This window comes from Pocillopora verrucosa, chromosome 14, assembly GCF_036669915.1.
Source record: "Pocillopora verrucosa isolate sample1 chromosome 14, ASM3666991v2, whole genome shotgun sequence".
In the NCBI taxonomy this organism is placed as follows: domain Eukaryota; kingdom Metazoa; phylum Cnidaria; class Anthozoa; order Scleractinia; family Pocilloporidae; genus Pocillopora; species Pocillopora verrucosa.
Window position 1 is genome coordinate 20023831 of NC_089325.1, and position 23158 is coordinate 20046988.

General features: G+C 36.5%; 1 protein-coding gene and 1 pseudogene across 1 annotated transcript; one reads left to right on the forward strand and one right to left on the reverse strand.

Moving 5' to 3' along the window:
• Nucleotides 1-3333, forward strand: part of LOC131787422 (uncharacterized) — a 5660-nt pseudogene extending 2327 nt beyond the window's left edge.
• A 5638-nt stretch (nt 3334-8971) lies between these two features.
• Nucleotides 8972-18769, reverse strand: LOC131787423 (procollagen C-endopeptidase enhancer 2-like). Its single transcript, XM_059104532.2, has 9 exons — nt 18644-18769; nt 18163-18265; nt 17098-17127; nt 15794-16159; nt 14699-14719; nt 14264-14461; nt 12218-12391; nt 10820-11146; nt 8972-10303 (listed from the first exon to the last, which is right to left on the reverse strand). Exons 2-9 carry the CDS (start codon nt 18182-18184, stop codon nt 10080-10082), a joined length of 1362 nt encoding a protein of 453 aa, XP_058960515.2. The 5' UTR covers nt 18185-18265; nt 18644-18769; the 3' UTR covers nt 8972-10079.
• Nucleotides 18770-23158: the final 4389 nt, after the last annotated feature.

Genomic DNA, 23158 nt, shown 5'->3' on the forward strand with positions numbered 1-23158 from the left:
TAACATTTTGGAAGAAACGTTTCTTTACATACTACCAACTTTGCCGTCGATCGGTAAGTAGGTGAAGTCTGTCGAGTCATACATCACCATTACGGATTGTTATGTCACGTTAACTGTTCGTTTTTAACACAATTTTTCTTTTTTCTTAACCTGTCGGTAGACTGTCGGCCGACTGTCGGTCAGCTGTCGGCCGACAGGTTTTTTGGGGAGCTCTTCTTCACAATTACCGAGAATTTTATCATTCCCTTTTATGCCCCATGTAACAAATACCAGGAAGGTTTGGAATATAATTCTATCACAGAAACATGACACCTTTATGTACTACATGGATAAGACAATCCTGCTGATAAATATCCAAGTTAAGCTATTTGCACTTAAGTTAATACTGATATACTGGAAAACGAATATCTTCCATCTGTAAATGTTTTAATGAGCCATTTACAGAACTGCCTCAAGCAATAATTATTATTGTAAGTTGTATTTTATTGTAGACCAATCGGTGATTTGATACCCAAAATGTGTTCAATTTAAGTATTCTTTACCACTCATCTGTTACAGAGTTCTACAAAACTGAAAAAACTGCTCTGAATCAATTGCATATGATATAGATTTCAACAAAACTGCAAAATGTTGGCCAGTGGATCCAAAAAGTTGCCTACCAAGTGACCAGCCTCACACTTCATCATCCCACATGTCCACAACCTATCAGCAATTAAAAGAAACTACAACTACACAATGAATTATGTCAGTATGACTCTACAAACATCAAGGACAGAAATGCATGAAATCCTGCTCCACTCATTGCAAAACATTCACTCTTATTCCAAAGCCACGAAAACAGGACATGGGTAAAGCTATAAGACTCTTGCTACACCAAAGGCAAAAGATCATCATTAATGACTTAAATTGAGTCACCAAAGCAAACAAGTTTGAGATGACTAGAGCAGTCGTGACTACATTCTGGGGGTACTTCCTTATCAATCCCAATAACTCGGCTTCTAATGGCTATTTCACCCTCAAAATTTTTCTCATTTTGTGCAAATAGGTCTTCTTGATGTAGAAATAATAAAAGTTATATCCCTTTTAAAATAAACCTGAGGAAAAAAAATTCTGTTTCCAAAAAATATGACTTGACGCTCATGTAACGTGCAAGAGACACAATGGTCGTACAAGTGTATTTTGAATAATTTCCCAACTTATAAACACACAAATCTTACGAAATTCCGTATAGAAATCAGAATAACAAAGGCAAATGCACACAATAGCTTTCAGATACTTTTCTTTATTAGAAGTTCTTGAAAAAGGCAGTTTCTGAAATAGCTCGTTATGGCCCAGCAGGTCTCCAAATAGAAAATAAAACATGTCAGATGAATGGGTTGTACGTGATTGATTGTGTGTCAAAGTTTAAAGTCAAAATACAAGGCCAGGACCTGACTAGAACAAATTGAAAGACTGAAAAAGAGTCTGCACTACACTGGTAGTGTCCAAATAAGCAAAAGACTCACCACTTCCTTCTAAAATTTTGCTGTTCTTAAATCAAGTATTGCACTTTGATCAAGCAACATATCTTGGGCTTGTAATAACCGACAACTGTAAGCATTTTAGTTTATTTTAGCTGTGAGTGATGCTGAAACATTTTGCACCATGATGCTGTGCTCATGAAAATCTCCCATCAAAGATCCACCACAACTCTGGTGCAGTGGAAACGTTTTGTTTCGTTCTCATGACAAACAAGCGGGGGGTCTCAAGGGATTCTTAAGAGCTAAGATCAGTATGACTAATACACGTGTTTTGAGTGAATGTATAGGTCACCTGGTCAATGATTACAGAAACAAAAGGAAAAAAATTATACAGTTTCACATAAGAAAGCAGCCCAGGAGCAAAGAGAGATTGAAAAGAGAGAAAGGAATTGGCTGCATAATCAAGAGTGTGGGAGAGAAGAGAAGAAAATCACAAATCGACCTTGCATCAAGTGAAACTTACAAGACAACCACTGAAGAGATCACTCAAAAGAATAACATAAAACAGGTCAGGGATGAGGCACACACTAAAGTCCAAGCAAGGAAAGATATAATACCAGACAAATATCATGAAAGAAAGGAAAACCAGAACAAAGATGACGTTCTTTGAGAAAGAATCACCTGGATATGCAAACAGGACAGCAAAGAAGTGGTGAACGGATAAAGTTCACCTGCTTGCCCTGCCAGAAGTCAGAGCAGTGATACAAAAGAAAGATTTATCAGCTGAAGTCAAGGGATGTGGAACAAATTGTTATCTCTCCACAACTTAGTGTATAGGTGTCTTAAAATAGTGATATGGTTTTGATTGTAAATAGTGTTCTGGCAACTTAAGAAATTTGTATAGATAAAAAAAGTAGTTATGAGTGCATTTATTCTTGGGGATTATACTTAGGGTTAATTATCATTAATTAATTAATATTTTACTCAATATTCAGTATTAATTAATAATTATTTTATCAATATTTTATTATTTGATTAATATTTTTATTAAATTTGTAACATACTGTATGTGTTAGAGTATCCCCAATGAGTGCCTTGGCACTAGAACAACTAGACACAGAAATAAAGGTTATGTATGTATTTATGTATGTATTTATGTATGTATTAGTTAAAAAGAAACATCTCCATTTCAGCTGTTCAGTTATTTTAAGGATCTCCTGGAGGTGTATCCAAGCCACTCCTTTATGGCTTACTAGCAGCAGGAACAGCTTGATAATTTTCTGGAACACCTCCCTGTTGGTCATGTTGTCTGTATTCAAGATTATTTAGAGGGATACACAAGCAGGAAGCAAGATGAAACCCAAAGTGAATGCTTTGATGTTGCTAAAGTTTCCCTGCATGTTTCCATTGTTTATTGCCATGCAGTTGAGCTCATTATGGTGTCAAAAGCACAGAAGAAGACCCCTATACCATTAAAGAGCACCTCTTAGTGATTTCAAATGAGCCCAGCCAAGATTACAACAGTGTGCATCATGTTCAGGAGCTCATAAACAAGTACCTCACACAAGATCTCATATACATTATGATAAAGATGCATGAATAAACTGATGGTTGTGCTGAACAGTACAAATCCCAACACTGCTTGGGTGACTTGTCCCACTCTCTCACTGACTTTGGCTATTTGATACAGTTTAATTTCCTGAAACATCTCATGCCAAAGGGGAGCAGGATGCTGATGGATCACATATCATGCAGAAACTCAGCCAGGCAGTGCCTCAAAGGGCTGCCATCATTAAAGATGCTAAGACCATGTATGATCTCCTGGTCGAGAACTTTTCCCATCCAGCTGCATCAAGCTTTAATGCATGCATGAAGTCTGCTCAGCTTAATTGACATGTCTTCTTTCATGTTCTTGTCACTGGAGAGGGTGCTGTACAACAGAACAGACCAGGGTGCCACTTTAAAACATTAAAGGGCATCAGGAAATTACTCTGTGTCAAGTCTTTGCCCCAGCAAGAGAAGCTATTGGTTAGGTTCCGTTCCGGTTAGTGTGAACTGCCTCATGGATGACCGTGTTCTCCAGAAGTGCTGGCGGCCAGTGTTTTCACAAGCTATTCACAACTCAAGTGCCAGCTACTTCTGTTAGACAAAACCACAGAAAATGATTCTCTTTTTTGGAAGATAATTTCAAGCGTAACTTGAATTTGTGCTTCAAAAACAGTAAGCGAAAATGTTATTTTTTCTGAAGGAAACAATAAACAATAGCTATCCAGTGTTAGACATGTGCAAAAGTTACAAATGAGGTGTCAGAACCTTGTCAAACTCAGGCATTATTTCGCTTCACAACTGTTTGCTTTCAAAATTTACCAGTTCCATTTTGTTAGGATCCATGTAGTTTCTTTAATCGCATATTTGGTTTCTTTTCTCACAGCAATATCAAGCACTTTTTAGAAAATCATGTATGCAAAACCACTTTATTTCAATTTCTTTTTTCATTCACTTGAATTCAGTAATACGTGTATTTGTTTCAAAAGTGAATTTAAGCTATTACAGTAGCGAATGGATGGAAAGCATCAAAAAGTTGTAGAAAAATTTGTACTAGATTAATACAACTATGCTATTATATTCCTACAAATTAAGTGAATTAATTATTGCAGTTATCTAGTATTGATCATTTCATTGTCAAGATGTGAATTCCAAAGAAATAAAACTAACCATTCAAAGCTGCATAACTCCATGCAAACAACCAGGCACTGTTAGACCACAGGCCTGATAAACCTTATTTTAGAAAAAAGGCCAGAATTTGAAATTGGTCATGCCCACAAAGGATTGTGAGTAAATGGAAAAACTGCTTTTATATCACATAACTGTAGTTTTTTTCATGAATTTGCTTGAAACAAACATTAAAAGCAAAAGTACACATAGAGAAACAATAAATAGAGCATTTTAGCATTTAAAGGATTTTTTGGCCTATTTAATGCAAATTGGAGTCATGATGGTGCAACTCATCCAAGTATAATTTCAACTATGCTTACTTGGACCCTCACACCAACCAAAAAGTCAATATACTGGAAATCTTAACCAACCACATAATAGGGGACAAATGGCTGTAAAAGCAAAGATATACAAATGAAAAATCCCATCATTGTTAGTGCAAATTACTGAAATTACATGATGCAGTTCTAGCAGAATACAGCATCAATCCCATTCAACATCTGGGAAGAACACATCAAAAAGTCCTCCCAAGGCTGTGCTTACACCATCCATCCTGTCACCACATGTGTTTGGACAGGCTCTAAAGAGCTGCCTATACAAACCAAAACTACAGTCCAAGTCCTGACTGACAAGAAAGAGCTCCAAGCCATCCACGTCAAATCAGTGCAAGATGAAGAACATTACTGGGTAAGATAATCTATCTACCCCTAACTTTGGAGATGAAATTTTAACAACTTCAGGTCAAGACATCCTGACAATGGTCAAAAACTGTTTTCAAGATCTTCTTTTCCTTGAAATTGTTGTAATTACATAACTTAACTACATCTGCTGTAGCCAAAGTAGTGTTGTAAATGGAACATTTACTTTTATTTTTTTTTTTTATTTCCAAGACCAAAGAAGAAAAATTGTTGTCAGTTCCACCTATACTGCTTGAACACTGGAACCAAACTTATAAATATTCTTTTTAATCTAGAGCTATAGGGACTTGGAATAATTTACACATATCTGTGATTCCTGAATCACAAAATGAATTTACAGCCATTATATCAAGAAAGTAGAAATTTACATTATATATATCATATTTTATTGAAATTATGTTCATGTATCTAATTGCATTTTTATTTATTGTAATGATTTATAAATTCACCACCTTATTTAATTAATTGCAACCTCTGCAGTAGTGTAGTATTTACTGTTTTAGAAGTATACTGATAAAAGTAAGTAAGTAAGTAAGTAACATTATTTAACCACATATAGCATATGAGCAAATATAAGTATATTATAAGTAATGAGTAATAGGTAAGAAATAAAAATTAATTATCTAGAATGAATAATTGCTATTTAAGTAATCAATAATTTAATAAAAGGGAATGTCGGTGACTAGACTATTTGTTTACAAAACAAACAGCTGCAGTCATATGAACTGTATGTCTTGCAAATTTTTCCTAAATATAGAAAGGGATTCCGACATCCTTATTTTGTCTGTCAGATTGTTCCATTGTTTGCTAGCCTGGTACATAAAAGAATGTTGCACATAAGATGAGGTTGGTCTTGGAAGAACAACCTTAAGACGGCCACGTAGGCTGTAACCATTACTTCGCAGAGAAAACATGTCTTGAATGTAGTTCGGTGTCTGGTTGTGAATACTTTTATATACAAGTATAAGTGCTTGTTCTATGCGTCGATGTTCTAAACTTTTAATATTTGCAGTTTTCAATAACTCTTCGTAAGCAGTCGATTTAGAATAATTGAGAAGAGTCCTCAGATCAAAAGATCAAAGATTTGTCACCTGACCATGCAATGTGTGAAAATGACTCCAACTTCAAACGAACTTCATTACTGAATCAACCCACCTCCTTCATCAAGACCCTACGGAAATAAAGGTAAAATTTTCTAATATTAATGTAACACTGGCCTTATTCTTTCGAAGGGTGGATAACGCTATTTACAGGATAAATCTCTATCCAGAGGATAGCGCAGTACGTTTCCGTAGCCCATATCCGCTGCATAGCGATTTATCCATCCTTTGAACAACTGTAACCTAGTGAAAAATTTCAGAAGTCTTTCATATAACACCCTGAAAGGAGTCTCCGAGTTATGCTCACGACCTTGCAGAAAACAATTCAATTTTTGGAGGTCCACCTGCGAAAACCTCGAATTTTCCAAATTATCTCTCGTTGAGACGATAAAGTAAAAGGCAACTATAAATATGATTTGCTACCCTAGCGCAGGGCAACTCGATTAAACTATATAAATTTAAGACTTCCAAGTAAGCTTTAAATTACCATTACGATTCGCCACCGGCGTGACAGACATAACATTAATCAATGCGAAATTGAAATTAATCTTAAAACTTACAAAAGTAAGACGAAGAAAAGAAAATTCGGCTCTAAACATTAATAAAGGAATCTCACCAGCATTCAAGTCAATGCATACGGTATGCCCGATTATCGTCGTGGTTGTTAGAAGATTAATGTAACCGTTGCAGGATGATTTTTCGTTATTAACAAGCAACAGGAAAACCCCGGTACAGCGGTTAAGGTTGAGGCATGCGCGAGAGGGATCAATCTCGGGTGCTTCCCGCTCAAACCAATCTCAAGCCCAGGGTCATTTTGGCTCCTTGTCAGCGGTATGGTCGCCAAATTGACCTTTTTTTTAGAGGCCATTAAAGTTGACCTTCGTTTTACCTCTGCGAAAAATACAGAGTACCCTATTTCAACGGGTCACCATGCAGTCTTAACGTAACAAAATAACAAGAAATTTGTATTTTTGAAAATATGAAAGGTTCATCTGCAAACACACAAAATTTAAAAGCGGGATTGCATCGCGTTGTGGCGTAAGAAGTCGCCGAAGTTGCATAATTTTTCATTGTTTTACGGGAGGGTGGGGTTAGGGTTTTCGATTTTTCAGAGAAAGCAAAGCGCGATATAAATTTTAGATCTAACTTTGAAAAAGGTTCATTAAAAGGGTCCTTTAGGAAAAAAAACGGAATTACGAAATTTTGCAAATATCGGCGGATTCTCGATATTTATGGTCAGTGGCTATAAATTTCTCACACAACTGGGACATTCATAGAAATCTGTAAAACTAAATTAAAATAATCACAAAAATGTAGGGGAAGCTTTTAAACAAACCGCGATTTACTGGGTTGTGTGGTTGCATGTAGCTGGTTTGAAATAAAAGCTGGTCCTGACAGACTGGAAACACCCCACCTAGACATTCTAACGCTATCACGTGCACAGACGTTTGATCACTGTGTTCATTGGAGTGGTTTAGCAAGAGGACGGGAACGTCAGTTGACAACGGCGCGCGCAGCAAAAATACTGTTAGAAACTGAGTGGAGAACGTCGCCCCGTTGTGTCTCAGAAGTGACTTTGCAGTCGCTGCAACGAATCGTCAACGTTACATTTGTTCTTGAATATCCTAACCTCGGCTGTGTAAAGATCACTGTCACCTTTGAATTTTCGGTTTCATGGACCACTTTAAGGACAACGAAATTAACTTACTTGAGGATTATGGATAGTTATAGATACGGCAAGTAAGTTGTTGATATGAATCAACATGGGTGATTAAACTTTGAAATTATCCTACTCCAGTTAAGTCTCGAGTCTGCTGATTCATCTTTCAAATTTTGAAGCTCACTAAATGATCTTTTTTCGGTGATTTGTGTCGCTATCATTTCGTTTCGTGCTACTAGATCTCAGCACGAGTCATTTTTCTTCATAATTTTTTACTGAATATTCTTCTCAATCATGACAATACATCTCTTTTGAGAACCATCTTCTTAGAGTTGCAATACACTTTGAATGGAGTTATCAGGAGTTATGGCGAAACCATGTAGAAACCAGTTGTTTACGATGAGTTCCTGTTTAACCATGAAAGAATGACATGAACTCAAACTAGTCATCGACGAAACGGTTAGACTTGAGAATAAGTCTTCGTTCCTGTTTTCTTGTCTTTGTTATTTTCGTTTAATTTATAATCATTATTTTTCTTTAACGAATGAAGTCGCTCAAGACTGAATGAAATTTAGTAAGCTGTGCCGAAATCAAATTGGTTGTCATTTTCTTTTGTAGCGAGAGCATGACTTTGTTCACTTAGGTTTCACCGGCACTGGTAAAAAATTTAGGACATAAAAAAGTGCAAACCCGAGCTATTCTCGAATGTTTTTCTGACTTCAATTCGCTGAACACGACAAAGACGACTATGACAACAAATAGCACTGAATGACACAGAACGTAAGCTTCGCGATCGTGATATTTCATTTTGATAAACTTCATCATGAAGCAAGTTTCCTTGATTTTGATTTCTGGCGATGTTGACACTACTATCATAATATTTAGTGACTTCATTGCCCAAGGTGTGTTTATCCCATCGTCACCTGCTATACATTTAGTAGAAAAAAAGACGGTTACCTGTTCTTAAAATTAAAATGAAACTTTGGCTATTGGGAAATTAACACTGATTTCCGAATTATGTGCTCCAACTACAAAGTTTCGACAACACTTGTCTGGCGAGAGGCTCCTATCTTTTTCGAGTCAGCTCGAAACTAACTACTAGAGAGAGAATAATATTTTATAGAAACTGTGGTGTTGCATCGGTGGGGGTATAATAAGATAATTGATTTTGTAAACTGAGTTGATTATGTAATTTGGCCACCATCATTCGCTCTGACGAAGGGCCAACCCTAGAAACTTTTGCTTTAGAAACTATCTACGGTGGCCAATATACACTATCATCTCAGTTGATAAAGCCAAATTATATAAATATCTAGATAGGAGAGAGCCCGTTCAGAGGTCAGTTTCAACTTTATTAAGCACATAGTGTAACAGGCTTTTTCCTAAAATGTAAAATAAAATTCCAAGAAATTTAAGCACTGAGCCAATTATACTCAAGTGTTATGCATTGCTTAAATATGATACTTAAATAGCATAATAAATATTAATTGTTGAAAAACATCGTCTACATGTAGACAATAAAATTGTAAAAGGTGCGACGGCTTATTTGAAGATTTCTCATAGGAGGCATTGGTTATTTTTTTGTTTGTTTGTTTCCGCATTATCTTTTAGTTTGATACAAACAAATACGACACAGTTCTCATAAAATAACCGAGGTAAAAGAATGCGGATTCCTATTGTTGCAGTTCTACAGAGTAAGATAATATTAACGATTAGAAGTGGGGAATTTTGATTACTATTTTTTGGCGTCGAAAATTTCATTTAAATTGGGTGGATACAGTACATTTCGCTGCTGCTTGAGGCAACGGTTTTTAAAGTAACACTTGAAAACAACTCGATTGAAAGAAAGTGTGAAGCGTGCGGAACAATTTGATATATAATTTGTGCGAAAATCACGCAAAACTGAACGACATCGACTCAAACGTTTCACGAGTCGTTCCTCTCAAGAACATAATTTGCATCCTCGTCCACGCTTCTAGCGTTATCTTAATTTCTCTTCGAAAAATTTTTTTTATAATTTTCCTTTATTGAAAGGGGATAAATTGTACACCAAAATTATGGAAAAAAAATATATACTGTCACCCTGCTCGTTCAAGACCTTAAGACCATCGTACCTCTTTCCAGGTATTAAAGAACAATACCGTCTTCTCGTAATGCACTTGCGCTCATTCCCCTGATTACGTGATTTTCATGCGCAATACAGGATGCGCGGTGCAAAACTGAGGAATCACCTTAACAAATGTTACTAGTTGCAAAATGTCCTTGGAATTCACCTGAATTTGCTGCTCTGCTAAACTTGTTACACCAATTCGCAATATGAGGAGGACCAGGTTGTTTCAGCGGTTTAAAAGAGTTGGAGATTTTTGTTTACCAATCCAACATTTGCTGACCCAAAAATGTTAGATTTTGCTTTCAAATGAGAAGGATTTGTATACTTGACAGGCAATTACTGTGGAGGATAGGGTGGGGCTGTTGCAGGAGGAGGTGCTGATGGGTAAGGTGCCACGCCTCCAGGTGCCGGCTGAACTGCTGGGTAGGGAGGCACTCCATCTGGTTGTCCAGTGGGGTAGGGTGGTACTCCAGCTGGTTCTCCTGGCGGGTATGGTGCAAGAGGACCAGGAGGATATGGTTGTCCACCAGGTGGTGCAGCAGGATAAGGTCCAGACTTGTCTGCAGAGAAAATTTACACAAATTTCTTATCATACATTTTATTACTTCCGAGATGTTTCATAATGCCAGCCTATCTGAGGTTCTACTTGCAAGTGTCATATACTCAGTACCAAGCAATGCTCTTCATGTACATGCTCCTCTTTAATGATTCAGATCCATGCTTCCATTTTCACATGTATTTAATTTACGGAAGAAAGAGGCCAAAATCGCTGACTGAACAATCAGTTTACTTGCGACAAGGTTTGTACTTCCTTGAAGTGAAGTTACTGTTAGTATTGCCCCATGTAGTAATTTGACATAGCAAGTGCTTTTAGTTTTGAACCTGGTATAACATATGCAATGAATGACCCACACAAACCTTCCATCTTACCAGTCGTTGAGTATTTTAGGGGCAGGGGTAATGTGACTCAGAATTTTTCCTTTCTTCACATTTCACAACAGACGTGATTAAAAAAAACCCTTAGCTTTCATTGACAACGACCCATTACATTAAAAGGACAGTTTCCATTGACTTACCTTGTTGTGGGTATGGTGCCCCCACCACCTGACTGTAGGGCGGTGGTGCATAACCTGGCTGTGGTGGAGGTGCATAGCCAGACTGCGGGGGAGGAAAGTATCCTGCTTGGGAAGGTGGGGGCCCATACCCTGGCTGAGGTGCTGGGGGAGGGTGATTTATGGTCACTTGCTGTGGTGGGGCAGTAACATGAGCTACAGTTATGTGTTGTTGTGCTCTTGCCAGTCTCCTTTGACGAACACATCTATAGTAAATACAACCCGCACAAACAAACACAAAAACCAGTGGAAGCAGGATGCCAACCACAACACCACCAAGGCTGCTATCACCTGAATAGAATTAAATAAATGAATTTACTCAAGTATGGTGAAATTCCCTCATTCATCTTAATTAAATGAAATTAAAGAGCATGTACTATTGTTGTGGATTGTACACAGGGATGTCAATGTACCTTGCACAGGTTTGTCTGTAAAAGGTTCTTGTTTTCAAGAAATGATCTTAAATGACTTGCGCATACTTTAAATAAGTAAATGGTTTAACCAAAGTTAGGTAACTCAGATTTTAAAAATTCTAACTTGTCCTTTCCAATTGAAATACATGCTTGCATGTAAGGAAAGCACAAGACCAAAACAAATAAGGAAAGGAAAAAGTTGAATTACTGTACTAATATTCCATTCACTTACAAATTTTCATAAAAAGATTAGCTAGAAAATGATTTCTATAATGTTCATAGGGAAATGAACCACTCTAATTGTCAACTTTATCAAAGTGATATTACAAAAGTTTTCCTCTCTACGTTTCCCCGTGGCTTCTGAAAATTACTTATAAGATCTTCTAAGTAATTCTTTATAATATTTACCACCTATGTCCTAACCTGGAAAAATTGAAAGCCTTATGACTTTTGTCTGCATGATACTGAAATGGCACCACAGCCAAAATGTCCTGACATATGACTCAAGCATTAGGAAATGTTTCTGTTTGTATGGAATTTTGCCTGCATAATACTGAAATAGCACTGTGGCCAAAATGTCCAGACATATGACTCAGGCATTAGGAAATTTTTCTGTTTGCATGGAACTTTGTTATTGACATTGGTATTAGATTTTCAAATACAGGAAAATATAATTGAGACACATGCAGATGTTCAGTCTTATCAATCAACAGAGGAGGAGCTGGACTCCCACTAAGCTAAGGGGATGTAAAAATATCAACAATGCAAGCCATAAGGCAAAAAAATAAATAATAATAATAATAATAATAATAACAAAGTTCAAAAGCTCAGACAGCCTATTCAATTTCATACCAATTGAGGTGTAATATAATCACCCAGTGCATACAGTATACTGTAACTTTCCCTATGTACATTTGGCTGATATGCGAGAAAGATGTTAAAGACTTACTTGATTCATACATGACATAGCCAGCAACAAACCCACGCTCACTTCTAAAACTGTCAGATTTAAACCTAATCCAAATTCGCTCTTTTGATGAAGTAAAGTGAAAGGGTGACTTTTCACCACAAGCAGAGTTTCTGATGGTACTAGATTGATCATATGAATCAGAGTCATCTCCTCCTACAAAATTAGACAAAAATTGTGAGAATGTTATTGCTGTACAGGAAACACAGTTCAGTATGAGCCAAGAAGAGACAGAGAGGTATGTTTGAATGGGAATCCATTTTAATAATTAACAATTATTTGAAACAGTGGAGGTGAATAGTGGTGGATATTTACCTGCCCTAAGGTAAATAGAGTCAAACCTGCATTACACTGCTACCCATGGGGAATGGTAATGTGACCCCTTAAGGAGGCTCCATAGGGTTTTTGCTTGATATTGGCATGCACACCAGCATTGTTTTTCTGGAAAATTTTTACACTTTTGCTTTTCAAGGTCACTAAAAGCCATCAAAAGGCAATGAACAAGGTTCGGATTATTGTTTGCTGTAGTAAATAATAAAAAAATGACTTAGCTAAACTAAAGCTTCATGAAGGGAGTTACTTGTCAGTCATAATTTGGCTTCAATTTTCTTGGGTCAAATTTCTCAAAATTTTCACAATTTGTGAAAATTGTCACACCAATCATTTAAAAGCTGAAAAAGCAGGGGTTACAAAGGCAGTTTCCCCACCTCTATCTCAAATTTGGTCTCTTTTTTTCATCAACAGGCACTAGGAAGGGCACAAACATGTTGAACAGTCCAGCAAGTTTTAGGAAATTTCACCAATTGAAAGGAAACATGATAAATTTTACTAGAAAGGTTCCTATTTTCTTTGTTGAAAAATATTACAAAATGGAATAGAACTTTAGTTCAGTATCTAAGCATGCATAGACTTTTGAATCTATCACCTTTAGGCAATCTTTCACACAATGTTTTCTTTCAGTTGACCTCTTTTTAAGGCATAGAAGGCCTATGAATATTACAGGTGCAGTTGCTGGAAACCCTAGATTCCATCACAGAAAAACTGTATTGCATTACACTGTTTTTAACTCATCTTTTCAGATAACAATCATGTGATTGTATCAAGTTGCTATGTTTTTTTTGCATGTTGACACTTTCAAAGCTTGTGCTTTGTTCGCACCCTGATCTTGTGCAGTCAAAAACCCAAAGGAGCCTCCCTATTACAAGTGGACTACTTAACCCTTTGACCTTATGAGTGATTAGCTTCTAATTTCTCTTTACAAAATCACCCTTGCATCACACATTAAGGTGATGAGAAAAAAGGACATGATCACCAACAAAGAGCAGCTCTTTCTAGTTAAGCAAACTCTCTTTGTCAGTGTCGTACAAAATGTATAGAGAACAGTATGGAGAATATGCATACTAATGTTAGGGTGTAAAGGGTTACCACAGGTTCCACAAAATAGAAGTATCAGAAAAATGAAGGGAAAAAAAACACCATATAACATCATAACTGACCACTCAGTGGACAAAAACTTGTTAACATTGATTTTGGGAGATAAACATGGATCAAATTTTGCTCAGAAGAAAATTCTTAGTTTAATTTGATTGGTTTCTCTTTAAGTGGCCATTCAATATAGGTAGAAGACAAAATAAAAAGGCCATTGGGAGTCACTGAAGGGTGACCACAACCGCTTACTAGAGGTGACTGCTAAATGGGGGTGAAAATGACAGTGGTTAAAGGGAACAGATTTTGGGACTTTTACAACCAACCACTAAATACAGGGTGACCTGTGTTGCTTAATATAGACTTAATTGTACTTGACTGTACTGTTTTAGTGTATGCTATACCAAACAAGTAGTTCATTTCTTTCATTAAACCAAAAAATGGTTGGAAGGTAAATTGTGGATGTATGACTTTGTCTCTTCCACTGCTTGGAGGTGAATGGTAATTGCTAATCACCTTCTCACCAGCCAATCAGTGAATGCAAATGATAAAAACCACCAATAGTACATGCAAATGATAAAAACCACCAATAACTTCTTTCACCTTTTACTTTGACTTTGTCATCATCACATCCAAAATCATATTCTAAATCAAAGTCCATGAAAGCAATTTTAATGCTTTTCTTCCTTCCAACCTCAATCTTCCAGTAACAGTCTTGGAGAGAGGGATAATCTCTAGGCCAATATGGAGAGCTAATAATACCAGAAGTTGAAGAAAGAGTCCTTGTTGACAAACATGAGCCTTTTTAAAGAGAAGATGTAAGTAAAGAGTTACAAATTATTCCTCCCATATAAAGACACAGACAGAAAGCTTTTTGTCATAGCAAAGGCAGCTCAGGTTCACTGAGGACTGTTTAAACATTTGATTTCATAATCGAATGATTTCATGGGAATAAACAAAAGATGTTCTTAAATCACACCCTTTTTAACATTTTTCATGAACATGACTTGTAAAGGATTTATAACTTTGACCACCTACCTCCCACACCACTTGGACTTCCTGTAGATTCAAATAATTACATCATGTTAGGTAGTTTTGTACTTACACTCATAAATAACACATAAGAACAACCGAATGTGATGTTTTAACAAAGATAGAGAACAAAATGATATGCTACTTACAAATGCTTGAAATTATGAAAATTACTTCATACAGCAAACTGTGTTGAACTCAAATTCTTAGAGTGAGTTCAGTGTACCACAGACTCTGCTTGAACTTAAAAATTTACTGTAAACATCAGTATATAAGCTGTTCCTTTTTTTTCCCACAATTTCCATATCAGATTGAGAATGCCACTTATCTACATCTACAAATGCCACAAATTTGCATGAATTAATAAAGTGAAACGAAAGAGTTTATTTTCTTCTTAATATATGATTTTCAATGTAAAATATAACCCAGGGCATGAAATTGCACCTAATACTGGCGCCAACGTGACTAAATTTTTCACTTTGGCGACCAAATCTTGAAAATTAGTCGCCAAATTGGCGACTAGAATGTCTCATCACAACCTTACCGAGAGATATAGTGAATCAGAAAGATTTGCAAAGATAAATCCGTGGCAAACTTCCTTGTTAAGTTTGTTTTCAAAACTCAGCACATGCATCTCAATCAATAACTAGACACCATCTTGGATTTAGGTGAGCTTGAAAGTTGTATATCATCCAACCTAGTGTCCACTTTGTAGAACGTTATAGATCTTTTCCCTGAATTAATTTTGGAGGGTCTGTCTAGAACGTTGACAGTGTAAAAAATGGCGAGCAACTTTTTTTGGAAGTGGCTACCACTTCGAAGAATTTAGGAGCCAAGTGGCTATCAAAAAAAAAAAATTAATTTCATGCCCTGTAACCATAGTCTATTATATTGTATTGATATTCTAACTAATGGTCACTCATAGGAGTTAAAGGGTTAAAATCTCTTCTAAACATTCTTCCAGCAAACCAAAATACATGTAGCTTCAGTTTTAGAGATACATTTGTCTATTCAAATACTTCATTATTTTCTTTTCTTATTCATATACTGAACTGTTTATTGTATTACTACTTTTTTCATCAATAAACAAGGAAAACATACCAGATGAAAATGATGTGTAAGTTGCTTGAAATCCTTTGCCTGCACCAGACCCATCAGACTTGAACCTTATGCGCAGGCAGTTGTCCCTTGAATAAACATCAAATGGCTGGTATCCATTTTCAGAACAGTACTTTCCAATGGAATGTCTTCCACATCCTATGAAAATCTCCACATAGTCATCATCACAGTTTGGCATTTTTCCCTTAATGTCAAATGACAACCATGTTAGTTTAATTCCAGAACCACTTCCAACTGTGATATCATATGTGCAGTACAGGTTGTTGGCATAAGTTGAACTTGTTGAATAAGATGGTGAAGACACTGTTCCGGAGGAACTTGTATAAAACCCCTGGTTACATTCTGAAGCTATAAACACAGAAGAAAGGATGGTGAGTTAGTAATGCTATCCACAGGAGGAAGGGTGGAACAAAGGGAAGTGTAGAGGGGAATTTACCCAAAGACACTGACCTTGTTTAAAGCAAACTATGTTCAACTATTCTTAGGAGAAAACTGTCATCAACCGTGGTCTTCTATATTCACACAAGGTATTAATGATAAGATTTTGGAAAAACATGTTAATATCACATGGGTAAGATGTGCTTTTCCGTCACTCATACCCAACTGGAATATTCCAATTCATATAGACAAACTGTTGAAGGGGCTAAATAGCATGTGAACTATATTCCCTGTCAAAGACTCAAGAGCCTGAAACTATACCCTGTTTATTGCACTGAAACCATACCCAGTTTATTTCACATACATGTACCACTAATGTCCAATAAGGAAGCCCTCCCCCTGTAGATTGCAACTGGTTCAGTAGGAGTGAATGCATTAAACAAAGATCTGTCTACACTCAGGGTTGGATCATACAACTTATGATTTCAACTACTTTGGTCTCCATATTTTCTGGTTACGCGGGAACTGAAAAAAAACTAGAGTATTTATTCGGGAAAGAAACAATTTCAAAATGTTTGAAAATGGCTTTAATATATTTGAATAAACTGGGTTGAAAGTCATTATACAAGCCAAAACTCTAATGATGGCTTCTCTTTGGGTTTTGAAATGTCAGTCTGTATGACAACCTTTACCTCCTGAGTTCACTTCTTGCTGCTGACCCAAGGATAAAGTACCACATTGATTTATACTTTAACAATTAATAACTTGCTCACAATTTCTAGGTTATACACGATTCAAACTTCACCATCACCCATCCATCACATGATAAAAATCTTACACACATAATCTAACTGTTAATTATAATACTTCCAAGATTTCATCAGTTGATGAAGATGAAAATAACTCACCTACAAGGCTAACCTTCAGTAACAGGAATCCTTTCAATATAAAAAAAAAAAATTATGTTATGATCTGGATACAAGCTATGGATAACAGTTACTGGTGGAAACATCTGGAATTTGTTTTTGTTCCAGACGTAGAATGTTTGAGGGAAAAGTTCATTGTATAATACATAAACAAAAGGTAAAATAACTACACCATGCTGCTGAAACATTTTCTTGGATTTCTGCAGGGAAATTTCTTTTGCAATTTTCAAAAATGCATAGAATATCAATTGGCTAGAAAATTGTGCCCAGTTTTCAAACAGTTCTCTAATCTCTTCTGCCTGTTAAACACCATGGTGAACAATTCAAACTACTTGACACTGTAAAAATCTTCTCTTTATTATTTGTATATTCATTAACATCACTTTTTCCCTTCAGGGCTGCAGACACAGTTTTAAAGATGCAATAAAAGTAATTGTTTCATCAGTCAAGCTTTTGTTTTTGATTTACTTGGGTCAACTAAAATGTACATTTTGAGGATGTGACAGCTGTAGTATTTCCACATGAAAATATCTTGTGAAATTGCTATCACCGCATGCAAGGCCAATCAACTGTTCAAAAATCAATTAATACTCTGAGTAAAACTGCTGCAAATGCTTCCTGACATACTCTTCAACACCTGTGAAATTCTATACCATGGTATTGTACAGTTCCATAACTTTTTTAGGTTTTCCATGAACCAAAGAATCTCTGACACGAAATATCGATGCTAAGTACACAAAATGAATGGTCCTTGGTGATGACATTTGATCCAACTAAAACCAGCCCGAAAATTCGGAAATTCTCTCAATTTGGGAATATTTGTTCTTGGAAAAATTAACAAAGCGGATTGAAGACGGGCGTTTAATGTGTTTATGAACAAGACTCCCACAGCTTTGTTTGTAAATAGCTTGACAGTTTTTTGTGACTCAGCAATATTGACTAAATAATTCATCTTTAGCCAAAAAAAATAGCCGCAAAATCACATACAGTGAGGTTGCTTCAAGAAGAAATTTATTTCTTAATATTCAGATGTGAATGATAACATACCTGTTAGAAGTATAAGAAACATTTTTTTTCGAATGGTTAATCCTGGTGAAGTAGTATTGCACCATGTAACTCAGATCTCTAGAAAGGGCCTATGGAATCCGTCCTGTAACAGAGTCGAAGTTTTTCTTAGAAAGTACGTTGAAACCACAATCAGCTGTACAACAATCAGTGTGAGAATTTACAATTATCACGAATACACACCTACAAAGTTTAAAACGAACTTATAAAAAGCTTAACATCTGGTTTTCATGAGTGATCATTATTGCTGAGACCTGTGTGAAGGAAGGAAAATATCTGAACAGAGTCCGGCTCTAAGAAAAGATATGACTGAATCATGACGAAGGTTAAAAACTTCAAATGAAATACATGATTGAATTCATTCGACAGTGGCTTCGTTGCAAGGGTTTCCCTGACTACAAGAATTCGTTGGATTCAAGCTTCACTTTAATAACCTTAGTAGATAAATCAAAGTTACCCTTACCTATTTTAAAATTTCTCCTTTCGTCGTAACCTCATTCCACGATTATGCAGATCTGTGGATAAAAATACAGAAAATACCGTAGGAAATTCAGCGTAGGCCGAGCCTCACCTGTCACTTGCGCAAAGAGTTCTGGGAAAGCAATTACGGTATGACCTGGGACTATACATCAGAGGGGAGGCCTGCTGGACGCAGAAATTTTTCTTGGGATCACTTTCTGAAGGAGCTTAGATACCAGGCTCATTAGGTAACCAAGCCTTCTGATGATTTGTTTACAATTCTATACTCACCTCCCCCGACTGGTCGAAGTGCGATTGGATGGGGACAGGGAAGGGAACATTTTTGTTACTTGCGCGAGAAAAAACAAATGGGAAGTTATCTGTTAACCCTATTTTTTTTGTCATTTTCGCGTGAAATAATATTACCTTATCTGGCTGCGCTCCGTTCAAATACGAATCTTCTGCCTTTGGCTAAAATACGCTTTCTTCGAGAATTCTAAACTCTACTCACGGTCAAATGGAACCGAAGGGAATTTCAAACCTAGAAAATACTTGCTTCTGAATAGTGTCTTAGCTCTGCTCTCGGTGACGTTTTTCCGAAGGACTCGCTAGGTTGCAGAACAATCGCAAGAAGTGCACCTCGTCGAGTACAGGTCTTGAAAATGTATTCAATGTTAAAAGAAATCCTAGCAGGCAGAAAAAATTAACCTTTCGGTGAACTACGTAACTGAACCAAGAACTTTTTTAACGGACCACAAAATTCGTCGTAAGTGTGCCACGTTCAGCACCGTTAAATTTACGAATCTAAAGATGTTTTCAATCAACTGAATGACAATATGTCAACTGACTCTGACGGCGAGGTAGATTTTCTCGAAATAAAGGCATCTTTAAATAACGATGCTGTAAAAAAGCATGATTTAAATTGATGATGATGCAAAGAAAGGTCCATAAAATTAAAGCGAATGTTTGAAATTAGTGTTAATAAAATGCATCGTTTGACTGGTTGCCCTGATCGTATCGGAATTTACCTTTCATTTCCATAAACTGGTTAGTACACACGTGGCACTGAGGAACGGAATGCAAAGACCATTCCGACCGATTGGCCTGGTTTCATCGGAAAATGTTCAATTTTGCAATAGCTTATCTTGGTTAGTCCCACTGATCAGACTGTAAAAATGGAATGCACCTTCGGTTTTCCTGCCTTTTGATCTGAAAAGCAAGAGCCCGGATGATAGTGTGCGACGGTGCATTGTAAAATTACGCATTCTAGAATGGAGAGTCAGCAAGGAATGTTTAAGCTTCGTCAGCGACTAAAGAAATGGGGTTTTTTTATTTCCTTCGATCCGAGAGGTGATGGCTATTGTTTTTATACGGCGGCAGCCCACCAACTGAGCCTGGAGAGAGAACAAGTCAAGAAGCTCGTTTTCCAGCACCTCGAGAACCATCAAATTGATGTAAGTAAGCTTACGTAAAGCTTGTACTCGGCTGCCAAAAAATATAAGATACTTATATATATATATGAGCAACGCTTGCTTCTTAGGGGTTTTCAAAAGTTCCCAAACGTGTTCTACGCTCACATCTGGACAAGAACCGAACGAGCAAACGAGGCAACCATGTGAGCGCCAAGACAGGAGGTTGCATTTATGATAGCATTAATTACTAAACTTTTAAAAAATTTTGTGGGCTACAATGACAGCGGTGGTGTACAAATTTGATGAGAATTTTTTAGACGGTTCAAAACTTAACTTTGATTTCAGTTGAGAAAATTATATTGCTATGTTTACAAAAAAAACGCATATATACGAGCTTAAACAAATTGTAATTGTGTGAAAAAACCTTAATTGAAAGCAACAACAAGAGCAATGTACGGTGCGTTGAAAATTTATTTTATTATTTATCACTTCTCAATAAGCAGCAGCATTTGAAAGCGGAAATAAACTTTATAATTATTTTACGAAACTTAGATCAACCAACATGCATGATCTAGGGCAGCCTTTTTGCAGCCTTTTGTAATTGATGTTCTTTCTCTCATATGATGAATGTAATCTGGCAGGAAAATGGACTGGACAGATTCGATTTCTTGTGGGAGGTCGACTTCCAGGACACAGTGAAGCCGAAAACCTGGCTGGAAGCACTGGAAAAGCTTAAGAAGAATTATGTGACTGACATGGTGATTTCTGCTTTGGCTAACGTACTTAACTTCAAGATAGTTATTGTGACAGTACATGGGGTAAGTTGTTGTCATTATTGCATTGTGCTTTCACAAATTTATAACATTTTATGCCAAATATGAGAAAACTTGTTGTGTTTTGGTAAAGATATATACAGGTAAATGTGGGTCTACAAAACTTGTCACATTTATTTGAGTTTCAAAAAAAAAAATGACATTTCCAATGCAAAATTCGACTCTGCTCAAAATGCAACAACATCACCCTACAGGAAAGTTTTGATAATAGTTGGTTGATTTCCTGTATTGTTTGTTTTTATTACTATTTTGTTGTTGTTAACTAGGTTTTTTTTTATTTCCAATGCTTTTCCAGTGCTTTGACTTTCTTTATAGGCATGCTATAGAAAAACCGCGACTTTTTTCAAAACCCGCGACTTTTTCAAAACCCGCGACTTTTTTCAAAACCCGCGACTTTTTTCAAACCCGCGACACGCGACCCGCGACCATTAGGGAAACTCGGACTAAACTGTAAAGAAAAGGTCAATTAAAGTTGAATAGGTTATCTGTTATGACTCGATTCGGTCGAATTATTTTCAAGAAGAGGAAATGCCGACTCATTGTTGTGTTCCAGAATGTATGAAGAAATGCTACCGAAAAGACAATGGGACAAAAGTGTCTTATTTTTAATTTCCAACCGAGAACCCGTTAAGAAGAAATGCCTCCACGCGATAAGAAGAGGAGAAGGAAAGCATTTCAAGGTAACTGAAAATACAAAGATATGCTCCCAGCATTTCAGGAAAGGTGATATTAGAAATGTATCCCGGGAAAAAATGAATTAAGAGATGGAATTGTCCCTTCTGTGTTTCATGAATTCGAACATCGACACCCAAAGGAAAGGAGCCGGCGGAAAGAAACTTCGAACTAACAGCTTCGAAAAGTGCATCACGAAAATTGTCTACCCCAGCAGTTGTTCTTGAAGAATTATTAAACGAATCGTCAAGCAAATTATCAAGCGAAATGGTCCCAGATCTACGGGATTGTAGCTTAAAAGTCGAAGACGAAACAAAAACTAATTTTACCGATCAGGAGGTCTACTTGAGAGAAATTATTGACAACAATAACAAGAAGAATCATAAACTCGAACAGGTAATTAAGGAACTTAAGCGCCAACTGCAAGATACCCAACGTGATGCTCTTAACAAAAGATTGTTTAACTTTGAAAAATGTAAGTCGGAAGATTCCAATGCCGCTTTTATACTGGCTTTCAAAGCTGGGACGCTTTAATGGCTGTTTTTGAGTATCTTGATCATTTCCTACTGGCGGTCAAAAACTGCAACAACACTGAGTCTGATTACATTGAGGGCAGACCACTAATAAAAAATGGCAGAGCTAGATCTTTAAGACCCCTTGATGAATTTTTTATAGTCATGCGTAGACTGAGGCAAGGATTCCTTGAGGACCATTTAGCTCAGTTATTTAAAGTATCAGCATCCACAGTATGTAGAATATTTATCACATGGGTCAATTTTATGTTTTTTAAGTTTGGACAAATAAACATTTGGCCCATCAGAAAAGTAATCAATGCAATGCCCGAATCTTCTAAGGGAAGGTACAAATCTGCTAGAGTCATAATTGACTGTACTGAGGTTAGATGTCAAACGCCAAGCAGCTTGCAGTTGAATTAAGAACTTTTCAGTGCTTACAAAAATCCCACAACTTTGGAAGGTTTGGTTGGTATTTCTCCTAGTGGAGCATTGAAATTCAGAGGTCTACTGTAAATGGGTTCTATCTCCAATCGGGAAATTGTCAGAAGGGGTGGATTTTTAAATCTATCATTTGATGACAAAGGCTCCATTATGGCAGATAAGGGATTCACAGTTTAGAATTTGTTGCCTTTGGTGCAAAATGTTTAAACCAGTTTGGTTTTAGTTTTCCTTTGTATTCTCTAGCATACTTTGAAACAAAGGAGATTAAAAATCAAACTGGTTGGAAAAATATCAACCCACAACAAATTAAAACTACAAGAATAATAAGAATTTATCCATGTAAGGTAGTTATTCGCAGTCAACAAGTAAATTCACGACAATTTAGAATATTTGAATGTAGAAGAATGGTATTACCAATTCTGTTGGAAAAAAAAGAAATTTCATTTAACAAATGGATTCCAAGTTGCCGCGCGTCTGTTCAATAATAGACCACATTTTGACATCCTCTGTGATCTATTACAGAACAGACACAGCAACTTGGAATCTATTTGTTTTATACAATAAAGAATTAAAAAATGTCTTAATGATGATGACATCTATACGTCTGTCCTCCAATAGATCATAAGTGAGAACCAATCAGAATGCG

Coding starts and splice junctions, on each gene's coding strand:
- LOC131787423 (XM_059104532.2), bottom strand. CDS start 18,184: ATGTTTCTTATACTTCTAACAG. Junction 16,160..17,097: donor ACTGAAGGTTAGCCTTGTAG/GTGAGTTATTTT, acceptor CTGTGTTTATAG/CTTCAGAATGTAACCAGGGG. Junction 10,304..10,819: donor GGCACCATACCCACAACAAG/GTAAGTCAATGG, acceptor TTTTCTCTGCAG/ACAAGTCTGGACCTTATCCT.